The 26677-nt window shown below is 42.2% G+C and overlaps 1 protein-coding gene across 8 annotated transcripts in view; it reads right to left on the bottom strand.

Annotated features, from left to right (window-relative positions):
• RASAL2 (RAS protein activator like 2) overlaps positions 1–26677 on the bottom strand; it is a 286489-nt gene that overhangs the window by 24562 nt on the left and 235250 nt on the right. For 6 of the 8 annotated variants that reach the window (XM_090047329.1, XM_090047327.1, XM_090047331.1 and 3 more), the window contains 8 exons: positions 18047–18200; positions 16026–16124; positions 14509–15063; positions 10524–10668; positions 5159–5303; positions 4151–4387; positions 3271–3472; positions 339–538 (listed from right to left, as the gene is read on the bottom strand). In XM_090047329.1, coding sequence (XP_089903455.1) covers positions 339–538; positions 3271–3472; positions 4151–4387; positions 5159–5303; positions 10524–10668; positions 14509–15063; positions 16026–16124; positions 18047–18200 — 1737 coding nt within the window. The remainder of the gene's footprint in view (positions 1–338; positions 539–3270; positions 3473–4150; positions 4388–5158; positions 5304–10523; positions 10669–14508; positions 15064–16025; positions 16125–18046; positions 18201–26677) is intronic. The other 2 variants (XM_090047330.1, XM_090047328.1) reach the window with 1 other exon arrangement.

Below are 26677 nucleotides of genomic sequence, written 5' to 3'. Positions count from 1 at the left end.
ACTGAAAAGGCAATCCAATCTCTAGAATGAAACATTAGTGTGACGCTTATAGGTCCAGATGGGAAGCTAGGATAAGGTTCATTTTTCAGGAGCCTAAATAACTGACTTCAGGAAAGTCCCGGTTTACCAGGTCTTAATAATAACTACTTGCATCTCTCACTACGATACTGTCCTTCCAACTACACATACTTGTTCTGAGTACTCACACTTACCTACCTAGAAATTTTGGGTGACCAACCACTACTTTACAGGGGTCACCTTAAGAGAAGCTAGCAACCTCCTATATCCCACACCCCTTTTTCCTTCATTATTCTTTTTTAATCCTGGCTGTTACATACCCATCAGTGGGGTCCTCAAATATCTTCTGAAGCCCTGAGGAGAGACTTCCACTGACATTTGGACTAGAGCTGTGTTCAGTGAAACGCCTCAGCTGCTGCTGTATTGGTGTTGGATTGGTCATTGACTTGGTGATGTCAGCAAGAATACGAGGAAGAGGTCCCAGTTTTGCCACGGTCGCCTGTAGGAAGGAATTTTCACCCTAATTGGATAATAATCACCGCAACATCCGCCATTTTTTGATAACGATGCACAGAGGCGGAGGGGTTGAGGTTGGAAGGAAGAAGGGTGGGTGTGTTGTGTGTGGGTGTGGCAGGACCATAATGCATTGTTACGGAGCAGCGTAACCACGGCGACGAGATGAATGAAGGAGACGAAACAAGGTGCAGCAGACATTGAGGAAAGAAAAGGAAATAGAAAAGAAATTAGGATTGACCCCCAAAAATAAAATTCATGCTCAATAAAACCAAGCTACTGCCATTCCAACACAAAACTGTCATGCAAAGCAAACTACATCCAGTGGGTGGGGGTCAAGGTAGGAACTACAGTTACTACTAATTAAAAGGATTCAGAGACTATAGAGTCAACTACTGGGAGGGAACTTTCCAGGCAAAACGGGTCATATGGTAGAAGAAATGCATGCCAACAGACAAGGGAGTGCTGCATTCAAGGAGTCCATGAAAGAACGGAGAGGGATGTGGGAGAGGAGGTTTCCATTTCATCAGCCTTCTCCTTTGGCATCCTATACTGATGCCATCTTCTGTACCAAGCTGTTATCAAAAGATGGGTACTAAAGTAGATTTCTCCACTTAAAAAATAAAATTAATTGCATGAAAACATCAGCGACTTCCATCCCAATACCTTTTCCCATTAGCCACTGGCTAGTGCTTCATTAAGTCTGGTGAACACAAGACTTTGTACGGGAGCAGCTGACCACAGAGCACAGTTCTATCAAATCCCTAGTGCTACTGGGGAGGCTGCTATTCCCATTTTCTGCTTCCTTTGGACAGCTGCTGACAGTGAGATCTACACATTGCTATAGGTCCTTGGGATTGAAGGAAAGGAGTGGGCAAGGGAGGCTTAATTACACAATAAAACCCTGTACAAAGACTACCTTCCTGTCAAAGGTATTTTGTTTTTTCTACCACCAGGCATTCAATCAATGGACTACTCTGGGAAGTTCTATATGACTGCTTGGTTATCCCAAGTTTTCCTTTTTTATTAAAATCTTCAGCATTTTCCAGGTAATTTATTCCCTTTTCTCAACCTGTGTAATCACTGCCCACAGCAAAATAGCAGTGATGTAACTTAAACCTGCAATTCTTATTTTAGTGAACCACAAAACCACTTTCCCAGAGCCTGCTGAAACATGCTGATACCTGCACTGAGGAAAGAACAAAGCAGCAAAAAGTATTTTGCCTTTATGTTATGTTTGCCTTCTGCTTCTGCTCTCAAGCCATGTTCCATTTTTCTACATTTTCAGAGCAGCTTTCAGTAGCTACTTTCATATCTGATCTCATCAGTGTCCAGAAGTCATTCAGTACCCTAAGAATGGGGGCTTATACTTCTGGTAACCCCAGAGATGTTTAAGTCTGTAAGCCGGATCCTCAGATTAAATAAACTGAAATGGCTACAGTGGATTTACTGGAGCTACACTGGCTGAGAATCTGGTCATTTATGCATAAGTGGTCATTCCTGCGACCCCAGGAAAGCAGTCTTTGCAGGAATGGTTTTAAATGCGTCTGATGCTGTGAATATGTGAATGTAGGAGGGGAAATTGTCAGCCAAATCCAAAATTCATCACCAAACTAATATATTTATCATCCTGCACAAGAGCATCTAGAATTACTGGAACACACCAATGCAAACATTTTTGACCCATGCCAACTGGAAAATAATCATTCAATAAATAGTTATTTCTATACAACTTACTAGTAACAAGTTATTAGCTTTCCACAGACCATCTTACTTCCCCAAATTTCAAAAAAACCCACCTGAATAGTAGGTTATAAATGGTATCTGGGATTGTAGGCAGTATAACGCATTTTCTAAATGTTGAAAGTGTGAGGGAAGTGATTATAGTAATTTGTAAAAGAAGAGGCAACATCTCACTCAGCATTTCTGATTCTGTGTTTGAGTCCTGTCAACATTCTTGATTGACAAGTTTGTATCGTATTGGCACCACAGATCCCAAATTGTGAAGGAAGGGCAGGCTGGAGCATGTTGTGCCTGATACAACTGCCAACTTGCTAGCTAAACATGGATAATGACTATTGCTGGTGATAGTGTAGGTAGCAAAGTGGACACAGCCTGATTTTATTTTAGAACTGGAAGGTTTCAGTGCTAGCTTTTACAGAATTTGCTTGGACCTGCAAAGACCAGGAGCAGAATGCTAGCAGCATGTATAAGCACGAGATAAAAATACATGCCAGAAAGGGAATTCAGGGGAAACCTAACATACAAAGCCCACTGAAGTCAGAAACACACTCCCAGTGACTCCACTAGGCTTTTGGATCAGGACAGTGAAGGACAAAGTGGGGAATGTGCAGCCAATCTCTTCATGGCATGACAAAAACTCTGCTGAGGTTCTCATTTTCCACCCTCCTTTTCCCTAGCACTCTGCACAGAGTGCAATACTTGACACACACTCTTACTTGAGTCTCTGTAAAGTGTTTGCTCTTGTGCTGGAGCACAACCACTTTGCACATCTTGTTCAAGGCCTCACAAGGACCTGCAGATACCTAGGTACAAAGCCCTAATTTGGAATCAATCACTGGAAGAATAAATATGAAATGCTACAGTCAAATACCTTTCTAAAGGGTTACCTAACTTAAAACGTTTTCTACAAAGTATGCTCCCTTGATGTTTCCCAGTACTCAAGTTGCTATGATACTATCACAAGATCCACCCTCCCAGTCCTCCAGCCTGTTTTACCTTATCAAGCTGGGACACAACCTCCCATAAGAGGGAGTGCAAAACAGACAGCTCCCTGCCCAAGTCAATGTAGCCTTCAAACCCAGGCGTGTTTGAGATGGTATCTGGGTTAGATATCTCCAGCAGGAAGCGTTTCATCCCTCCCCACTCATGTTCCAGGAAGTCATTCATGAAGGCCATATACTCTTCTTTATTACCAAACCTTGAAAGAAGGGAAAGACAGTCAATGACTTCTATACAAAATACAATGGATAACAGAGAATTTAATTATTATAAGACTTGACTCTCTCTTTCTTCTTAAATTGAGGGAAACAGAAAGAGAGACTACTGATAAATGAAGAAGCATACTAATGCTTTCCATGAATCAACTTGCTTTTAACACTCGTCTTCATGCTACAGGGCAATGGGCTCAAAACCCACATGCAAAACTCCTTTTGGAGTCTCCAGAAGCATGACCTTTGCATAATTTTCTTTCCCCAGTTTCTCCAGTTAAAAAGAAAAAAAAAAAAGGTTCACCAGTTTTAGGGTAACTTGTGTAATAGTGAGATGAAATAAAAATGGAAGTATGGAAGTGGTTATACAAATATATAACTCTATTCTTTGTTACAGTAAGCCCATATCAGCATCATTCCACTGAAAGCAGGATTGGGCCAACAGCATACATATCACAAAACCCTGAACAGTCTGCCTTCAGTTATATAGAGACGGACTCTGCATGGATAGAAAAGCACCTCCTTTTTCCCCACTCTTCCTGAAGTTTGTTTTGCCAACTGTCCTAGGGTTCAGCTTTAAGCAAATGCAACAGTTGCATACAGTGGTACTGTCACCCTCAAAGAGTTCTTATGATTGTTGATTTAGGCCAAAGACCTAAAACACCTACTTAGCAAAATTGGCGAGGTTCTGAATGACTTTAGCAATGAGTGTCAGTGTTCGGGATGTGCGGTCATCAGGGTATTCTTGCATGAGACTGAAGAGGCTTGGGGACATGATAGCTGGGCACAGGAAACGGAGGAAGAGCGAGGCACTGATCAGGCGTTCGCTGATATCCTGCTTGCCCCGGCTCAAGCATTGCTGCTTCCATGACGCAAACACCTCCTTCAGCTCACGAGGAAAAACACTGCAACAAATTAAATAAAGAAACAAAATGGTAAGGATGTAAAATGTAACAGGCTAAACTGGTGGTCAGGCACTAGGAATTCAATGATGTGAGAAACAGTTTCATACTCCAGACTAGCAGATGCTACTGGGTATCTAGACTTAACTCCGGAATAGTCTTTTCACTTGGGAAACTGAAGTAGTTAAGTGCCCCCTGTTCAAAGGCATAAAGATCAAATTTGGATTCAAAGGTTTGAACTATTCATCCATTCCTAATCTAAATAAATAGTAAGTTTGATTATTACCAAATCTGGAAAGAAGAGAAAGATAGCCAATAACCTCCATACAAAATACCATTTTTGTAAAAAAATCAGAACCATACTGAATTTTGCTCATTTCTGTACTTAGACTTAATATCTTATATGCTGAATTTATCTGCATGTCCTGTGGCCTGAAATAGAAAAGCTACTATTTCAATCTACTCAGAAGCAGAACCTGGTAGAAACAAAAAAAACATTCAATCTCTGCCCTTGCCATAGTAAATATTCCAGGAGACATTTGAGTATGGTACAATATATAGGACTGGGTACATTGGCAGGATCCCTCTGGATTGGGATGAAGTCTACATTGCAATACTGTGTCACAAGTAGTGAGCAACAGGAAACAAGCTACTGTAAGCCATGGATGTGTGTTTGTTCCAGTTCTCCCCACTGTTTTCCCATTTTTAAGGAGAAAGGGGTGTACTTTTGCCTCTCCTAAAGTGAAGAAATCAACTAACAGCTGAGACATTCACCAGTAAGAGTTGATAATCTTGCAGAAGGCTAGCTCACAGCACATTTTCAGGTTGCTCTGATGATCAGTTAATTCACTTGAAGAACACTTGCTGGGATCAACTTCACAGTTCTCATCTGACTCATACAAAGCCTTGATAAACTCCCCTGTAAGAAGAAAAAAAGGTGACAAACAGTGATAATTATAAGAAATGTCTCCCTGATGTATTTTCAAATCTTGCTTATGCCTTCCCTTCGCAACTGCATTTTCTGCTCTGAGCATCTGCGGGGATATAGGCTCCAGACACCAGATGCTGAGGACATGACCCCCTGTAACTGCTTTATAAGCCAGCATTTGCTAGATCAGATCAGGCTACTGGTGCTCTTGTCAAGATCTGGCCCAGCTATGGAACATCATACATGGGGTAGGAACAGAGGAGGATCTGCTTTCTGGTCCACACAGGCAATCACCTGGGAGCCTGAAGAATGAGATTTCATTACTCTTATCTCTGTTTGCATACATACAAATGTTATTAGTGATCACAAAATTATCCATCCTCTTAAAAATGAAGCCATGTTATTTTTCTCTATGATCTTGTCTAACAATAAATCTGACACTATGACTTATTTTTATTAGTTCCAAGTTTACCGTCCTTTAATTTCAGGAGTGTCACCTCATTCTTGTATTGTGAGACAAGACTAAAAGGAGTGGCTTCATTTATACTTTGCCCTTTACAATCATGAATAATTCAACCCAGGCGAAATAATCCTAGTCTTTACAATTTCATCATGCTGGCATCTTGCAAAATCTCAGCTGCCTATTTTTAGAACTTTAAGTTTCTGTCTCCTTTTTCTCACAGTGGGACAACTAATGGGACACTGGATTCCAGCTCTTGGCTACTGGAATTTTCACTGGTGATAAATTGTGATGTAATTGTATTTTCCATTCTCTCCTATACTCTTAGCATATCAGGTGCTCTTTTATACTGTTGCTACCAACTGGGCTAAGATCCCCATTCATTTTTTCAGTGATTCAAAAACTAATTTCATTTCCTCAGATCTTCCTGCTTCCAAGCTCATACCACAGTGCTTATCCATAAAAACACTAACACTTCTGCAAACAGCAAAAGTGATACATTTTCTTAACTTCCTTAGCCACCAATTACTTTTTGCTTTTCATGCTTGATTACCCTGAATAAATGTTCAGAGTTGCATGAAAAATTAAGAGGCAAGAATTTTTGCAGGTGATCTCTTTTACTGGACCAACTACACAGTTGGGATAGATTTAGACAAGCTTTTGGGTAACATAATGCCCTTCCTCAGGTCTCACTGTGGCAACTAAAAGCTTGTCTAAGTCTATCCCAACCATGCCAATTATGCTGTTGGTCCAATAAAAGATATCACCCACAAAAAACCTTGCCTCTTATACATGGAAAACTGGGTCAGTTTAGAAACTTTTGCTGATGCTGGTGGCTGAGTTATGGGTGAAAATTAAAGGTTTGCCATGTAACTGTAATAAATTCTGCTCAACAGTGAACTTTGACACCAGCCGCTGAAGACAGCCCATTAAAGGAAAAGGAAAATTTCAATAGCATGGAATAAAACAATAAGATGCAATAATTAGTACTGCAGCTCAAGCCAAAGATGTTTTTAATGGTGGAAATATTATATATGAAAGAAGCATATACAATCTCTAAGTCGGTATTTTCCTTGTTCTCAGCACCACTTGTGGGTAAGCGAACCGTGTCTGCAATAGTGCTCTCAGCAGTGCATACAGTCGGGTCTTAATCATGTATTAAAAAAATCCTTGTAGCCACACTTAATATCTAACATTAAATTCAATGAGGTTAATTGAACTGACACAATGAATATACTGCAACTGAATGGAACGAAAACTTTGATCAGACAAAGCTCTAGAACAGCGGTGTCCAACCTTTTTGAATGTGGGGCCAGATCATGAACTTTTTATCACCCAGTGGGCCAGCAAGCTATATTTAAACACCCTCTGTCCTGGCCTAGAGAGACCCTGCCTGTGTAGCCCTACTGCACCTGCCTGTTACTGCAAGGTTCATGGTAGCTGCTGGTGGGCAGGGGCAGGGGCAGGAGGGACCCATTCTGCATCCAGCCACCTACTGCTCCAGAGACTGAAGGGGAGAAATAAATAGCTCCACAACTCCATCCCACGAGCCGGCGCTGCCTGAGGGGGGCTGGAGTGAAGCAGCCGCTGCACTGCGCCCCTCACTTGCCTGCCCACATGGCCCCGCTCACCATGGTGGCTGCCTGCCCGCGCACACAGCCCCAGTGGCCTCAGCACTGTGAGCCTGGAGCGTGAGGTCCGGCAGACACCAGCTCCTGCTGCCTTGCACCACAGAGGTCACACCAGGACCCCACCTGCTGCAGCCCCTCCATGCTGGCTTCCCACGTGCTGCTGGGAACAGGAGGAGGCCGGCCAGGTCAGCACCAGCCAGCAGAAGTGGCAGCTGAGCCGTGTGCCGCTCAGGACTGACCAGTGCAGGCAGGGGGAAAATGCAGCTGAGCCCCTGCTGCTCCGGCCAGCACTGTGGGCCTCAGAAAATGCCTTGGCAGGTCGCATGGCAGGCCGTATGTTGGACAACCCTGCTCTAGAAGAACATGTCATCAAGAGCAACCTTGCCCTGGGCTGGAGACAGACTGGATGACCTAACAAGTCTTTTCCAACTCTAATGTCTCTGATTTATAATCTTATCATTCAGCACTGAGGTCTTAAATGATTATTAAAAGTCATTAATTTAAAAATATCTTTATGTAATTACTGCACATTAAAGGGCTTACAGTAAAATGTAATGGACTGGACCAAAAGATAATTGAATATGTTGGAAAACAAGACATGAAGTAATATGCTGTTCATTTCCACATACAGAGATTGATTCCATTACTCCTACTTGTGCTGGACAGTGCCTTTTGGTTCTATTCAACCAGCGGGAAGTCGTCAGAACCAGGCTCATTATTTTTAACATACAAGAAATACACCCAAGATGTAATCAAAATTTGATTACATTAGCCCACAGAACACTAGTGAATCTAATCATATGCCTAACCATTTGATAACCGATGCATTTCCAGAACTACTGACACTGTGCTGGAAAAGAGAACTGGGTCTCTACAGAGAAATCAGTTTTGACTTCTGCACCAGGTTTGATACCCTCCCTAGGCTAAGAAACAGCAGCAGATAGGTGGTTCATATAGGGCAGGGGTGGGCAAAATACAGCCTACCAGGCCATTCTATCTGGCCCATGGGGCCCCTAAAAATGTAGAAAATTCATATTTATCTGCCCTGGGCTGCCTGTCGATGACTTGCCAAAACTCAGCAAGCAGCCCTCTGCTCAAAATAATTGCTTGCCCCTGATATAGGGAGTTTAGGCAAGAGAGGACCCAGCCTGCAGCTGGCAGTGACTTGTAAGGAAACTGTCAGTTTATTTGGAAAGGGGTGTGGTTCTAGTCCTCACTGATGGGATAGAAGCTGTTAGGACTATAATTAACTAATCTGGCAGTGGTTTATGTCAAGAGTGAAGCCTGAAGCTAGGGAGGGACTAGTAAAGGGCTGACAGCACTTCTAGGCAAGTAAGTAGCTAGACAGGCAGCATGAAACTGCTGTCTCTGCTGGAAAGGGAGAGGTTACTGAAGCAGGAACTTGAGAGCTGAGGACAAGAGTTGGGCATGCAGGATTAGACAAGGGATTTGATAAGAATTCATCATATTCCTTTCCATTAGTGAAGAACACTAAAGGCAGGCCTTCTTATGGGGCTACCAAAATAAGTTGTACTGTGCACTCATGGTGCATAAAGCTCACTAGCCTCACTGCTTTGTTCACACTAGCTGTCTGCATGCAATGCTAACTATTTGTATTTGGACCCGGTACAGTTCTAGAAGGTTAATGTGGGTATCCACAAATTAACTGCTGTAAGGCAGGGCCCATGCCCAAAGTTTATAACTCAGAAGACCACACTGGAAATCTTCCAGGAGTGCAATGGTTGTACCTAATAAGATGCAAAGTGACAAATCTTCCTTGTAATGTAATGCATACACACAGTTCTAAATGCTGGCTTGGGCTTTATCTCCTTTGATCACTAAATAGGAGCAACTCATTCCGAGGTGTTAGCAACAGGTGCCCAGCAATAAAATCCTACAGATAATTAACCCTGCCTTGTGCTTGATGCCCCTGGGTGCATAAAAGGTTTCAGGTAGGAGTTTGGGTTGTTCTGTTCTAGGGAACATCTTTAAAATACCACCTCCTTTCCATCCCTCAGACAGGTTATGAAGATCTAAACATCGTGTTTCTGATCCTTTCTTGTAGTTTCAGCTTACACACCTGGGATTCACCACCAGTATCAAGAAGCATAGTAGTAAACCGTCAGCATCTTTCCAGGTGGTTAGATAAGCAGAATCCTTTTTTATCCCTATTCATACACCAGACGGAATGAATCATGGCTATCAGTGAATCATAATGAAAATATGACATTTAAATCAACAAGAGAAATAGAGAAAAACAGGATACCTAAAAAATGCAGAGCGTGGAGGACTGAGAATCCTTCTCAGCTGTCTGCAGTAAGCATTTCCTTTTCAAAAGTTGCAGATCCCTTAGGAAAAAAACTTTATCTATGCTTTCCCTGGGTAAAAAGGGCCTATGACATGTGGCCAAACTTCCTAAGCCTCCTATCTGCAAACCAAAATCAACATGGCCAAGAGCAGCAGTACACAAAACTTCTGAGATGCGCAGGCCCCAGAGCCAATGATCTGTGAAAAGTGTCCCAGCTCAAATGATAATTTGCCACCATTATTTATTCTAACAAGTAATTTGAGTAAAAACTGCAGAAAATGAAAATCGGAAAATAACAAAACAAACAGATAAATAAAAAACTGGCATTCTTCACACTTCCTTTATTTCCCTTTTCCAGGAACTGCATTTAAACTGCCTGGAAGCTGCATACATAGATATGGTTACTGCAATTGACATAGAAGGTCCCTTTTGGTCTTTATTTCAAGATATGGTAGAACCAATTAGGTTCTAGTGCATATAGTGTGGGAGTAGGATTTCAGGAGTCCACACAAAGGAGTTTCTTTTCTTGTAGGCTACAAATCCTCCTGGGGAAGATTCCATATTTGCCTCTGTATGGGTGTTGACAGCGGATCTGCCATGTAAAATAGGGCTACGGATCCCACGTAGCGGGGGAACTACAGCAAAAGACCAACGTTTATAATGAAACAACATTTTATAATGAAACAGATGCTCTATCTATGGCCCCAGTGACACACCCAGAGTCACACCAATTACCTGACTGCTTGCTGGTGCAGTATTTGTCCATTAGCTTCTGAGACATGAAGAAAATAAGGTGCTTGATACTTTCTTACCTAGTGCATCATGAAGATACTTTTGGCCTACTAATTTTAAGTACTCTTCAATGGCTTTGGTAGCAAGTGTGTTCTCCCTGAAGATCAAGACGTCATGCTCCCCACAACGATCTACCTCTGACATCACCAGGTCTGTCAAAAAGTCCTGCAGGGAAAAAGTAAAGCAGAACGAAGACATTTAAACCAAAAAACAGCATAGCATAGTTTTAAACAGCAAAAGCATGACAGATAGGAAGGGTTAAAAATCCTGTACTCCAGACTGAGGAATGAGAAGATTACTGAAATGTGCCTGTCTGGGAGGAAAAGCATGATAATACTATAGCCATGTGGACCATATGGATTAGCTATAGTACCTTTTGCATCTGTGTATTAGATTGTCTAGGACAGCAAAGGTCCCCATCTCATTTTTTTGGACTCCAGTGGAAAAGGGAAACAGCAGCTAGGGATTATGGGATAAAATTAGAATAGGAGAACCAAACCTTGAATGAAAAGGCCTTGTAATCAAGCTTTAACATTTGGTTGGGCCAGATTCTGGCAGTCTTTGCTTCATGTCTGACAGTGGGCTTCTTATAGTCATGTTTTAATTATATGTTTCAGATAGGAACTGGATGTTTCCCTACTATTTGAACCCATATGAACAAAGAGGAAAGCACATTCAAATTTTCTATTAAGTGGGAAATTTTCATTAGAGAGATGGATTTTCAATAGTGAAAAGCAGGAGCAAATTAAAGGTAGGAATTGGAGAAACAGCAGTCCTATTGTGCATTGATCTGGTATGGTGTTGAACAACATTCATGTGCTCAGTCTAAGACAGGTAGGCAAAATGGCAGACTCAGCTGGTGGCCAGACTTCATTTCCCAGTAGCCCCTGCCCATGCAGCTGGGTCCAGTTTCCATGGAGACCCCAGTAGCAGCCACCATGCTGTGATAGTGCAGGGCCAGGGTTTTCATGGAAACGGACCCCAGCACTGCTGGCAGGGTGTGCAGCAGGGTGGGGAGCTGCTCCAGGGCCAGGCTGGGATCTTGCAGTGGTGGCAGTGTGGCCGAGCCAGGACAGAACCTGCAATCTGTAGCCTGTATGCTCCGGACAGGGGTGTGCAGACAGCAGATCATGGCTCTGCCCTGGCTCCTTGCAGCAGTGACAGCATGGTCAGGAGCTGGGGCAGAGCTGCGATTCGCTGCCTGGATGCCCCTGCTCAAAGCATGCAGGCTGCAGACTGCAGCTCTGCCCTGGCTTTCGAACATGTTCTCACCACTGCAAGATCCTGGCCTAGCCCTGGAGCAGCATCTCACCCTGCCACGTGGCCTGCCAGTACTGCTAGGGCAAGTCTTCACAGAAACCTGGGCCTGGTGCTATCACAGTGTCTCTACTGCTGGGGTCACTATGGAAACCAACCCCAGCCGTGCAGGCAGGAGCTCCTGGGAAAAGGAGTTCACTGTCGGCCAAATCCAGCCCATGGGCCAGGCTCTACCCACCCCTGGTATACGGAATGAAACCACAGAATGAGGAGTAAGTCTCAACAACTGCTAATAAAGAGCCCCCTTGTGCAATCGCTATCAACTTCTTGAGCTGTTGATTTCAGTGGAAACTGGGGACACACAGATTTCACAGGAAGTAGTTAATACCTTGCAGGATTGGACCCAGACACTAGAAATCTCTTTGGGGCAGGGACAAACATTTATTATTATTTTACATCCCTGAACTTCTTGTCAGTACTTAACGAATAATACAGCAGAAGCTTGCTAATTTGCCACATTTTTTTGTGCAGATCTCCCCACAATTACAGAAAAGTGCTACAGCAAAATCTGATATCCTTAAAATGCCATTATTTTACAGGACATACCTCGTACATTACCAGCATAGTTCAAGTCCCAAATAACTAGCTACAATTATCAGCATTCATAAAACAAGATGTTTTGTTCTGCATTATCTATATTTTAATTGTTTTTATTCGCATACAATTTTCTCTCTATAGAAAAGATGGCAATAGCTTCCCCAAATCAGTTTGACTAGCCAGATTCAAGTGTAACAACAAAACAGTAAATGCATGACTACAAATCCTGTTCTCTTGAGAGAGATAAGTTATATCATCCTTAATTGTAAAGCTTTGCCAATTAAGACACACAAAATAAGCATGAGGGAGGTAGAGGAGTACAATGCTAAATTTGTCTGTCTGCTGTAGCTGGCTTGGAAGGAGTTTGGAGTCTTATTAGAGCAGCACTACAGGATCTATCCTAGCTGTCATCTCCTCTAGATCAGACAAGTGCTTGGTATGGTGTTCATCCTCCTCACACTCCATCAAAAAAGCTAGATACAGTAGTGCGAAGTGGAGTGTGGCAAACAGATTGGCATGATTATTTAAACATATGTAACATTCATTTTTGCTGTCATCTAGGGGATGCCCAACCACCTTCCACACACAGAACTCTCTCAGCCAAGCTTGCCTGGGTTCAACCTGCCTGGACGGCATAATTGAGACCATGGTATGAGTTTCTCTCTGGCTGATAAGCAAACCATTCTGTAGCAAGGATAAATGCTAAATCACTCAAGTGTAAAAAGTCCTTCTATGCCATCCCACAATAATCGCCTCCATGCCCAGGTTTGCTCATAATTCACTGGGAAAGAATCAGAACAGCTCAGCTTATTAAAGCACAAAAAACTAAAGAAGATGCTCCCAGACGTCCTCGCAACAAATGTAGGTAAGTGCAGCACCAGTGAGGGGATGCTAACTTGAACATGGCTTTATGGAGCAGTGGCTCCCTCTCAAGCTAGGTTAACGTAGCTTCCAGCCACTCAATTTAACTCTACAGTGAAGATGTTAGGGCTGTGCGAAGCTTCGGTCTCTGATATGATTCACCGGAGATTCAGCCCAATTTGGTGGCCAACTCCTTGAATCCAAATCGAATCAAAGGACTCTTTGATCTCTCTGAATCAATTTGGAGACATTTGGACATAGACACAGCTTTAAATGTTTTTTTCACATACTTCTAGGTAGCAGGGGCTTGTGATCACTGCGATGCTGGGGTGCATGGAGTATCCCACAGAAGCACAGTGGGGGCTCCCCAGCACGCTCGGCAGCAGACCCGGAAGTGGACCAGAAGCACTTCCAGGTCCATGGGGGAGCATACTGGGGGCCCCCCCCATGCCCCTCGGCTCAGTGACTGGTGCCTCCTGGGTCTGGGGGGGCACCTGGGGTCCCCCAGCATGCTCCCCACGAGACCTGAAAGTGGACCGGATGTACTTTCGGTTCACTGCCGAGCATGCTGGAGAGCCTCCCACGCTGCCATGGGAGACGCTCCATCCGCCCCAGCATCGCAGTGATCACAAGCCATGTTGCTACCTGAAGGTATGTAGAAAAAAACTTTTAAAGCTGTGCCTGTGTCTGAATCACTGATTCACAGAATCACTGTCCCTGATTTGGACCGAATCCGAATAGAATAGGGCCCGTTTTGCACAGCCCTAGAAGATATAACCTTGTTGTTTACAGTTTTTAAGACATGCTTACAAAACTTTATTCACAAGCTCCTTGGTACTATACCAGTCACGGTGCCTCATGTTTGCAGAAATATAGCGACGGTTCTTGTGCGCTTAGTGTAGAAAACTTAACCTTCTGCAAAGCTAGGAAGGTTTAAGCCTGATGCTTTGTACCCTGTAATATATATTTCCTCTAAAATGTCGATGTCTACTCCTTGGAATACATTCACACTTACAAACCTTCAATTGGTATAGTATACCTAAAATTGTCTTCCTTTTGTAGAAAATTTGCCTAAGTTCCTTTGAAAGTACCCACTTTTTTTTCTTAGCTTCACTTCCTTTCTGGTAGCTTTCCTCCTTTAACTCCCATTCCCAAGACCAGTACATCCTTGAGCTATCTCCATCTTTACCTGTATTTAAGATGATGCAAATGCTGCCTTCCTAGCCTACAGTGATCCACAAGAAACCATTTATCAAAAGCCCCATGGAGACACTGTATCTGATTACTTACCTTGGCTCTCCCCGTGCTTTGAAGAATGTGCACCAAAGCACAGGCCATCTCCTCCTTGTTCCTCACGCTGATCACTGGCTCCAGAACAGAGCACAACATGGTGTAATTATTGGTGACAAACTCTGCAAACTCCTTGTACTGCTCCATAGGCAGGATGGTGATGGTTTGGTATCGAGACTTGATCCGAATGGAAGGCCCCCCAGATTTCCCTTTATTGGGGGTAGGTGTGCTGACTGGATACCACTTTTCCACAAATTGACGCCCAGTCACACTGACCATGGGGATGTTGACCAGGCCTACATAATTATTCTTGTCTTTTTTCTTCTTCTTTTCCACATCCTTATAGATGTGCACCGTGATGCTGTGGAGAGGCGGGAGACTGTAGAACTCAAAGTGCTCACCCCAGAAGATGTTGTCCGCTTTTGTTTTGCTGGTGGTGCGGGCAAACAGTGTATCATCAAGGCACAGCTCACAAAAATATTTCTTCTTGGGGGCCAAGTCCTTTGCCTCGATGATCCAGAGGCGGAGCACATTCTCAGCTCGACGGCAGTTGTCCTGAGCAGAACAAAGAGATCAGCTCTGATTTAGATATGACAGCCTAAGGAATAGAACATTTTCCTTTTGAAGCAGGGAACATGGGGCTGTACTTTATAGCTCCCAACTTGATCATCTTTGAGAGGCCATTTTTTAAATAACTTAGAAAAACAATTTTGCCCTGCAGTTCAGCCATTTAGAAGGTGGTAAATTCCTCAAATCTCCTTGTATTAAAACCACAAGCAATTGGTAGGGGGGGGCATGTGCCCCCCCCCCCAGATTGGCCCCCAAAAGTGGGGCAGTTTTTTTGCTGCATGGGCCAACAGCAAATTGGGGGGGGGGGCACTAAGCCGTGGCACAGAAGTATGGGAGTGGATAGGGGGCTTTTGGCCTATCCCCAAGCCTGCCCACAAATTGTGCCCCCCCAGACTCAGGAGGCACCAGTCACCCCTGTATCGAACAGTATCACTTCCTTTGTGAACTACTGGAATACTATGGTTAATAAACACCACCAATCTAGCAAACTGATAAAAAAAAGTGATTTTTTGGTAAATTTTAGTAACTCAGGACCTTTTTTCTTTCAAGGAACACAACATAGAAATCATTCTGTTGCCAATACTGAAACATGGAGCTCCATTTCTTTGTACTATAAGAAGCCTAAACCAAAAACAACAATTAGATACCTTCTCAGTAAAACTTGCAATGAAAGTTCCTTGATTGGTCTCGCTAGATTCTGAGATGAGAATCAGGAGCCAAGGTGAAAGAAGACTGCTTACTAAATGTTTAACCTACTAACTGTTATGTAAAAGTGGTGCACAGTGGCTTTTGGTACGTTCATGGGTGGTTCACTTCTCAGATAGCATATTAGTACGACCAACCTAATTAAATGGGTCTATATCTCCAGGGAAGTTTCATACATAATTGGGGAAAGATTCAGTCCCACCACATTTTACTGGTGGTAATATTCCTGCTGCTCCTTTTACCTTATTAGGCTGCACTGTCCTGCGTAGGTTTTCCATCCACTTGTCTCTCTCTGCTGCAGAGGAACAACTGAAACATTTACTGCCACTGGAGTAGGTTACCTGGAACATACAAGTAAATATGGTTCAGGCAAACCAGGGGTATAAGCTGCAAACTACAAGAAGTAGTGAAGAACATAAGGCAGCTTGTGAGCAAACTGACAGCAAATGTGGAAGAGGCAGCAAAAGAACATGGGGGAAAAAGAGGAAGCAAGTCTGAAAGGCAGAGAGAGAGCAAAGAGAAAACCTCCGCTCACATTGGGTACAAAACCAAAGGGAACAGCAGAAAAGCAAAATACTCAGAGATTGTAAAACAGGGATGTAATCAGCAATTTGAAATCTGCGCACATGCTAACTGATCTGTAGCTTTCAGATGTAAAATTCCCTGAAGGCGGATGAACTGATCACTTACAGCACACACGTAGGGAAAGATAAAATAAAAGTACTATGCTTGTACTATGTAAATAAAAGAATTGATGAATAAAAAAATCTCTGCTAGATGTCATGAGAAGTGTTTTCTTCTGGAACTTTAGAAGTATCCACCCCAATGTCTGAAACAACCAAAAAGTTGGACTATACTTGGGAACATATTACAAGCAATTGTAGCAAAACAGCCAAAAAAGATCGAACATTTTTATTTTGCTTTAATTTTTCTTTGACCCTGCCATAAGCTCCCCATTTCTCCCACTCATGGCCAGTTTAAGGCTAGATTTTAGAGCTAAACTTTGCATTTGTTTTGACACCTGTCTTCATTCAACCAAGGAAGACTGAAATAGACTGCAAAGTGATTCCAGCCAATGGGATACTATTTGAAATGAGCTGAAGTAGTTCCTGAATATTAAGACAATGACTCTGACACATTGGTTTTCTGTTACCAAAGTTTTCAACACAACAAAAAGAGATATTTGTTTTAGGGTTTTGGAGGCATGAGGCTAGATCTACCTCAGTACAGTTCCATTGAAGACAACGTGGGTTCAGGCTGCAATTTTGATAACATGATGGCCTTGATCATATCTATACATAACACTCAATAACACGCTATTCATTCAGCCAGCTTTAGACGCATGTAAATAGGAGTTTATCCAGTTTAAAAATGTGCTCGTATAATATATCTTTCAGTAGCCCCCTGCTAACTTTTATAAACCTTACTAATTTAGAGGTCATTTCCCTCAGCATCTCATCTTGGCAACCAAGATCAGCTGGCATGCTCTGGAACACCTCCCCATATATGAATATAAGGATGGGAGGGGTGACAACTTGGTTGGAGATTAGTGAACCTATAAAGTCCACTCCCTGCACCACCCAACAAAGCTCATGTTTTTGACCTTTAGGGCATCTGTAAAGGACTCTCTCTTTACTTATGCTTTTCCTTCAGTAATCTGCCAGTGACTGCATTCTTGGAAAGAAGTCCTTATCTGAATGAGTACTTCTCTGTTTGTTTGTATTTATTTTTTTAATTAATTTTGATTGAACATGGAGAATATGAGCTGTTATTTTAAAATAAAAATGGTTAAGTCCCATATTTGAATGAACATCATATATGTATTTGATAAAGGATGTTTAAGTAGAAGAGTAAGAGAATAATTGAAAAGATTTCTTCCCAGCAACTGACTGGCCCCAAGGACTAGCCAGGGGTGGGCAAAATGTGGTCTGCAGGCCAGATGCAGCCTGTCAAGCCATTCTATCCAGCTCGCGGGGCCCCTAAAAATTTAGAAAATTAATATTTATCTGCCCCTGGCTGCCAGTCATTCAGTCCTTGGTGGATTGCCAAAACTCAGTAAGCGGCCCTCCACCCGAAATAACTGCCTGCCCCTGGACTAGACTCTCATGATAATTAGACACTCCACACCCTAACCTCAGTATGGTCTGAGCTATTCATTTTTTACCTAGTTATTAAATTACAAAATAGTACATGGCTGGTCTTCAGATTGACGGACTGCTATATTATACCATGTAATTTGCATTTTGTGCAGATGACTTGTTACCTCAAAGCAAAAATCTTGTCCCAGGATACTGCTATGAAGTGGTTTGACAAAGACCTTCTCTTCTGTCCCAAGATCCAGTGCCTCCACTGCACTACCTGGGCTCAGTAAAGACTCATGGGAACGAGATTCTTTCAGCTTTGGCAAGCCACGTGACCTGTGAGAGAAAAAACACTCTCCTCAGACTCTGATAAATAGAAATTGGCCAAATCCCAAACAAAGAAAATTCTAGCTTGATGGTGTTAACTAGTTCTTACAGGTTTTATGATTGCTTTACCACCCTACAGAAAATTAAATGCATACATTAGCTATTCGGTTTCTTAAATGCAATATGCAATATAACTTTAACACAGTGAAATTCAAGGTGCTAGCATCGGAGCTGGTAAACAGCATCCCAGTACCATTAGCTAAATGCAGGAAACACGCTTCAGTAGACCCAGAAACTGAAGCCGCTGTGACACAATTAAAAGAAAATTCCTGTCAACTGTAGATCTCTTTAAATCGGTATTTACCATAGGCAATATGCCACTGGGAATATCTAAATGCTGATTAGCAAGGAAATGTTCTGTTAAAAGCAACAAGTTTCCCTCATTAAAACAGAGGTTTTGTCATTATAAATACTATTTTGTTTTCTTGTAATAACTTCTCGTAAGAACTGGATTCCTCTGGCATTTTGTGATGGTAATGGGGAAAACAATTAAACACATTAAACCTGCCCTAAACAAATAAGGTGCTTCCATTCACATTTTGCAACCCCTGTGCCACTTCCATCTTTTAACAATTTCCATTCTTTGCTTTTGCCACGCCTTTTCCTTTATTCCTCCTTTGGGGTTGCCCTGACTACTCTTTGGACATGCTATTTTTCTAAGTCCTTCCTCCCTAACAATTGCAGACATTTTCTAGCTGTCTCCTCTACTGAAATATCCAGTTATTCTAGTCTCCTCCTTGTCCTCTGCCTCTCTGGGCATTCTGAACAGGCTCCTCCAGTAAGCCTCTCTCTCTTCTGGCTCTTGTTGACTTCCCAAGCACACGCACCTCCTCTTACATTGATTCTTAAATGGTTCATATTTTAACAGTTCAGTTCTGATGCAACACTAATATACATTGGTGACCTGTTCCTACTGTCAAAATGGCACTGTAAGTGCTATTACATTCCTTGTGTCTCAATAACTTCAAAAAAAGTGGGCTTAGTTGCAAGTCAAGAGTTTTAAAACTGCTTTTCCTCCAGAATCGACCTTGGGCTCCTTCTTCCTGATGCATCCCTAACTGGAATAAAAGATCCTGCAAGTTAATTTGCACTTTCAGTGATAGGAGCATCTTAAGGGATTTTCATAAACACAATTGGAACTTAGTAAAATAATCTACTGACTATAAACAAGAAAGAACAGAAGCCCAGGTTCCTCTCTTAGCCATGGTGGTTTTGCAGAACAAACAAGAGCTAAATCTTTTGCTACTTTTTCCCCCAAATTGCAATGTAGGGCTAGATTTGAAAAAGCATTTTAGCTCAGGATTAACCCCTTCTCTATCCAGAAAAGTACACAGATTTGTGTAAAAGTGCTTCACTGATTCAGGACCACAATTAGCATAATACAGTGGAGTACAAGGAAAATCAAACCTGTGAGAAGAATGACATCATTTTTACAGCTGCTTTCCAGAAAAAAGCCACCCTTTAAAGCTGTGTTTTCTCACCCAGGTTTCTCTTTGCAGCAATTCCCAGCATATTTGGATCACAATGTAAAAGCTTAGCTTCAAAGCTAAGGTATCTACAAGTAAAAATTTAAAGAACTGGGAAGGCGTTGTTATCTATAGGGATTCCCTTATTTTCTGCGGGGGGGGGGGGGAGGGGGGAAACCCATTAAATAGCATATGAATTTCCTTTTATTGGAACTTCTTTTATGAAAAACCTAATACCTTTTTTAAAATTAAAGAAATCCCGAACTTTTAAGCACCACTATCTCTTACTGAAAGATGTTGGGAAATGGGAAGCAAGAAAAAAATTACGTGGCAAAGGTGTCTTTGTCAGTCCTAAGACTGCTTAAAAAAACAAGGAGACCATGAAGAATAAAGACCTTAAGCAGCAAGCAGAGTTCCCCTCGCTGCTCTTTTGCACAAGATCAACCATTGCTGGCACTCTGGCAGACTCGCATTGGATTATTTTTTTTTAGACATTCTCAGGGAGGCTGTTGTTTCCATTATATATATTAAATGACCTAAACGGAGGAAACAATTGCCTTTCATGAGAGGGATATTACAAAAGCATTGATTTCAAATGCAAAACGACAGCATTTGTACAAGTGCTTTGGCTGTACTGTGATTTGTTATAACGGGTTACACGGTAGCAGCTTGTACCAACGCAAATCTAAAACCTCAGCCATGTATAATTGAACACTTGCTGCAATTATGTTGGGCAAGTCTAAGATAAAAACACCACAATACACTACTTTAATATTATCTATGCAAAATCCTCTCTCTAATTTCTCCTCTAAAGAAAGCACTACTGAGATCACTTGGCTACTGTCCTTATCCCAAACTCTCAGCAATGCCTGTTCCAGCAGAAGTTACTTTCGTGAATAAAGTAGGGCTGAGCGAGCCCACAGCTAATTCCAGCCTCAGCTTCTCACAGCAGAAGGAGAACCTAGAGTGGTCAAAAGTGAAGAGAAGATATACAATAGAGAGAGGACAACTTTTTGCACATCCTGTAAGCAACCGTATTTTTAATCAACCTACGGTTAAACAGATGAAGAACCCTTAGTCCTATCAGTCAAGCCCACCTACATGAAGCAGTTGTACAGCCACTTAGCAGTGCACCCCCAAATCATAGCGGTGCCACATATCCGAATCCCCCCTCTCCCCAAATTCTTTTTCTGGGCTACATCTCAGAAAAGCAATCCCAAGTGTGCAGAAGAAGAAATGCACAAAATCCAGCAGATGCTTTATCTTAAGCCCTTGGTTAGAAGTTTCAGACGAATTTCAAGTCAGGCAGGAACATTTAGCAGGAAGAAAAGCCACTACGACCACACAGGCTGAGTAATATCCCTTCTCTTCATCCTTCACACTGCATCCTGCTCCTCAGGTGACACAAACAAGGCTCCTGGCGTGCCCAACCTGCTCAGCACTGGGCCTGTTGCCATGGTGCTGCATCTATAAGGAGATCAGGGCTGGGAGGCAGCAGGGAGAAACAGCAGCAAGCAGGGAGCATGCTCTGCAAACACGGCAAAGGTGACCTTTCAAGCAGGAGACAAGTTCCTATTCCTTCTGTTGAACAGGTTAAGTAGATCCTAGATAGTAGGAGGGGAAAGCATCTTCAAGGAACTGCTTGCTAGCGGCCTACTGGGAATGGACGTGGCAGAAGATACATGACAAAAAGTTCTATTTCTTCACATATGATCTTCCTCCACTGAGAAGCACTTACCCACTTTGCTAGCTAAATCTTTGACCAATATCTATTTGGCTTCCTACACAGTATTCTCTTTAGTCTAGCAGTTTTAAACGCTGCTTTGTCTCTGCTCAAACTGGGACATAAATGGTCACTTCGCTGGGGTGCAGGGACTGGAATAAGTAAAAAGGAAATGTTTGTGTGTGTGGGAACAATCCCTGGAAATCGTAGTGTTTTCTTCTGCACAGATTTCATGTCAGTAATTACCTCTTCTCAGCACTCTCTCACAACTATAAGGTAATTACAAGTAAATGATGGAGTCAGCACTCGGCATTGTCTTAACACTTCATTAACAGTGGAAACTTGATTATTGGCCTACATATGAATAAACATCTCTGTAATTACCACAGTATATTTTTTCATTTATTGAAAAACTGGAAAAAAAAAGTAACTGAGACACCATGGGTTTTGGCACAATTTGATCAGTTCAGGCACTCTTTATCATGGAAATAATTCCTACTTCTGCCTTTTATTAAAGTCTCATCCAACATTCTGATGTTATAACTAATTTACTGATTTACCCACCTATCACCTCTCTGGCCTGGACAGACCATTAACACAAAACCACTCTCTGATATCCAGTCATGATACTGGATTTAGAAAGCCTTTCCTACATCAAATAGGAAACTATTGGAAAAATGAGTACTGCTCAGTCTCTCTGCAAAGAGAAAGGTAATCCCAGAGAAACAGGATTACTGTAAACAGGAAGATCATATAGGCCCAGGGTGGGGGAAGGGTTGTTTGTACAAATCTATGCATTATACACAGTGCCATTAACAACCCAAATCCTGATTTAAATTACCCTTAACCTCAGATGATTAACCTTTTCCTTGCTGTTTTGTCTACTTTCTATATATTGCAGAAACCCTGCCAAAGGGAACTTACTGGTTAGAGTAAATCATTATCAGCACCATCATACAATTTGATTGTAGCTACTTTTAACAATTCTTTTCTATCATGAAATGATGGAGGTGGTTTGCAATAGAAGAACATTTCAATTTCCTACCTCTTTCCAAATGCTATTGGGCACTTGTCCTCCGTGATGTATAACTCTTCCTAAGTGAATGCCCAGATAATGCCCCAAATCAGTGACCTAACAGCAGGATCCCAGTACTACTGGCAGTCTCCAGCCCTAATACCAGACCAGTTCAACCGCAAACTGCCCCCTCTCTCTTTGCATATGATGATTCAATAACTCTCATACAGGAAGGTCTCAGTTGCAAGTACAGAACCCTGGAAAACTGAGAAACTCCTGGCTCCTAATGGCAGCCCACGACACGCAGCAGCCCATTAGTGGAGGCATTATCATGCTCTAGTGCCTACCAAGCATATGGAGCAAAGGGTTAAAAACCTAACTGCTTTGGCTATGAAGCTTTCCTGCTGGTTTTGACCTATTTAAAAGCCAAGCTACAAAGCACAAGAGGCTTTCAATTACTCAGCATGCTAGCGAGAGTATTATGTTGCTCTAAAACCAACTTGTGAATATCAATAACCTCAAATACAAAAAATAAGTAAATACAGCACTGAAGGATTGAAAAACCCATAATATTTTTCTTATATCAACAAATCAGTGTGAAGCCAAACAGTGATTAGAGCTCAATTCTGCTCAGACTAAATGTCCAATTAAAAGCAACATCTCAATGTCCTCACATTAACACACTGTCTAGAAGCATGCCTGTCTGCTTCAAAAAACTCGACCCACCCACTCTACACAAGTTTTTACTAAGATACTCCCCAGGATCAGAAAGTTGGATTCAGTACTTAGCCACACAAAAGGCCACTGGATAGAACCCAGATTCTAACGTGGTAGATTTTCTGCTTGGCATTGGTATCAGGAATCCCAGGTCCGTTGAACAGCACTCTGGAGGCAGCAGTAGCGTCTCAGACAGGAAAGCACAGGTGCACTTTGTCAGTGCTGCAGTAAGGCTAGATTCCCATTCTGAGCATTCCTCTTGTAGGCACCACACCCTGCTCAATTTTCCAATTATCAACAGCCTCTGTTCAGTTAACAATTCTGTGAAACCAGCTCATTTTATTATAAGTATTTGTTTTATTTATTGGAAAAATGCTGGGTTACTTATTTAGACTTGAGCTCTACTCGTTTTCAATTACAGCCCCTGCTTTGCCTGATCCTGGGAGCTTTTGACTCCAACTGAGATTCAGATTTAATTGCAGAGCCTTACCCAAAAGCTCATTGTTTGAGTCCTGTATATTTATAAGCTCTCTCTTGTACAGATCATAGCTTGTCTAACAGATGTCTCATACAGTGTCCCAGAACATACTGGTGAATTTCACAGTCATAATATTTTCTTCCCACTGTACCTATTGCACAGTGCTAACATTTCAAACCCCCTTATTTTGGTGAAACAGATTTATTTAACCCATTATAATTGCCTGAAATGATAGTTATGGAAATGCACTACATAGGGTGGAGCCGCTGCCTCCAAATGCCTGACCCAGTCTCACAGAAATGCATCTATCATGAACTAGGATGTTAACAAAGGGGCAAATGAATGGGCAGTCAGGGTAGAGTGGTCTGTACCCACAAGGAGGAAGTTTGTGACAGACAGGTTAACACTGTGGGACTGTTCAATTTTCACTGGAAAAAGAACAACTAAATAAGAGGTGAACACAGTGGCTGAAAGGCACTCTCACTAGAACATGAAGAGCGAGACAAATCTCCTTCACCCAATCTCCCCCTTCTACATTCTCCAGAAGCGGCATATGCTGAATTAGTACAAACTCTTGAGCAAGGCCAGCCTTAATGGCATATTGTGTAATATAGATTTCTATCCCTGTATCTCAAGCAGGATAGAATCATCTACTTTTTTTCTTTTTAAACCAGGATTAAAGTAGAATGAATGAATGAGAAAGTGAACACATTGTAAGATTTGCTCCCATTCCTTATATGATTTGCTCCATCTCTGTACTGCAAAAAAAGGAGAAAAAATATTAGAGGGACCTACCGAGAGTAGGAAGAGCTGCTGTTTGAGCAGTGGTACCGCTTCACTACAAATCCTAAAGCCATTGCTACTGGATGCTCTGGTAGCCGGTAAAGTCCATTCTGAGCAAGCACAGAAAGAAACCTTTGGGCAGCCTATGACTATCTGATAATGCCATAAAATGACTTTTAGTAAATCAGGATTCCTACGTGGCAGTAAATCCCAGCAGGGCAAAACCCTCTCAGCTGTCTACAAAGCTTTTACTGCAGTCACTGAACCACATGTGACCATCTTTACTCCCTACCTCAAAACAAACAAAGGGAAGGATTACAATGGCAGTTTGAATTGCTCTCAAAATCCTAGCTACAAACTGACAATATTAATTTGGTGGCTCCTCCTCAGTTAAGTTCTCCTTAAATCTTTTCTTAAGCTGTTTTACTTTTGGATTCAGGAAACATGTTTTATATTTTTGGAAGATACTGGCAACATATGCAAGATTCAAGTGTGTGCGCTGAAGAGATCAAAGAACATAGTGGAAACCAGTCTAGGAAAAATGTGAAAGCTGATGCCAGTAAAACTATGCCAGGCATACTTGTGATGAGAGATACTGTCATCCCAAAGGGATACCATCCTAGCCACATATATCTGGAGAACTTCATTCAAACTTGGCTTCAATCACAGATGAGAATGGAGCCTGGAAGTCCCAAGTAAACACTCTGTGGACATCACAGATCAGAACACATTTTTGCAGGCACAGCAGTCCCTGCTCAGGAGATAGCCAAAATTTGGAACAGCAGATGTGAGGCAAATTAGCAATGTAATGAAAGGTGCAGACCCCAGACTGGGTGCCCAAAAGATGGATCACACTGGGACACTCTCTCTCCAATTCTAAAGTGGACAACTATTTGGGTTCAGGAGGTAGGAAAGGGCAAGGGAGGAAAAGAGAAGATGCAGGGCTCACTTCCTGGACACTCCACAAATCCCCAGAACCCGGAAGTAGTTTATATCACTTTAGTTCTGATTAGTGTAGTTGACATACTACAATTGCAGTAGCTCAGCTAAGAGGCTGAGCTAATTAGCCTAAGTACAACATTGCATGAATATGACTGTACTGCTTCCTTCACACCAGAGATAGCCTGTGGTTGCATCCCTAGCCAGAAGCAGCATAGCTACATTCCAATAATACTATACCTGGGCTAATTAGCTCTACCACTTAGCAGAGCTAATTAATTAGTCTAGCTGCATTCACATGATGCTATGTCTGTATAAATTAGTTCTGCTGAGAAGCAAAACCAATTAGGCTGGGTACAGAGCAGCATGAGCGTAGCTTTAGTGTTTCCTGCTTAGAGGGTCACCTTCATCTACCTTTCAAACCAGAAACAGTACCACCACATCCATGTACAGCCAAGCAGCATCATGAGTCCTCTTAGTAGATGCAGCAGGACACTTCTTGATGGTGATATGGTTCTAGTTTTTCAGAAGTCTAGGTTCAAGGAGTTAGTGCACAAGACAAATTCAGGACTGTCCTAAAATTTGGGACAGCTGGTCCTTTTAAATAGTTGTGAAGGGGTCTCTTGGTATCTCAGCCACTTGTACTAAAATCAGATTTTCAATCCAATTTCAATTTGAAGGGGCATTTTCCCTCTTCTGCAGCAACAGTTCTGACTGCATCTACATGGTACATCCTACTTTCACACTCCTGTCTCTATAATGTTCCTAGACCTACTCTCTACCCTAAAATGATGTGTGGTACAAGGTTACTACCTGTCTACATCCTGAATGAGGTACGAGTTGCCAGCATTCCAAACCCTGAAGCACATCAGGATATCCAACCCCATTGGAGCTTCCTAGATATTTATCAGTAAGCCACACTTCTATTTCTGAATTACGGGAAAACTTGAAAGCAATAGAAAAATTAAACCAGCTCAACCCCCTCTCCCATCCTTGATGTGACCATTTTTCATTCATATAAAAACACTTTACATTATTATTGTAAAAAAAAATCTTGCAGTTTTATGAAGCAGGTAAAGTTAATTGTCACCTGCCAAGCTAGCTCTGGAAACTTGCATAGCAGCATGACATCATTTGGCAGTGTCTGCTCAGACTTGGGCAGGTATGGCTCACTGGGGAATAAACTTGGAAACTTGTTGCTAGCAATAAAACAACAGTAATACGAGGGCAGGGAGGGCAGGAGGAGGATGGGGAGAATGCTAATTTACTCATCTGAATTCAATGCATTCACACTAAAGCAAAATG

This window comes from Crocodylus siamensis, chromosome 5 (assembly GCF_052110815.1).
Source record: "Crocodylus siamensis isolate JL-2025a chromosome 5, ASM5211081v1, whole genome shotgun sequence".
In the NCBI taxonomy this organism is placed as follows: Eukaryota; Metazoa; Chordata; order Crocodylia; family Crocodylidae; genus Crocodylus; species Crocodylus siamensis.
The sequence above is the reverse complement of the archived record's forward strand: the minus strand, read 5'-3'. Positions and strand labels throughout refer to the sequence as shown.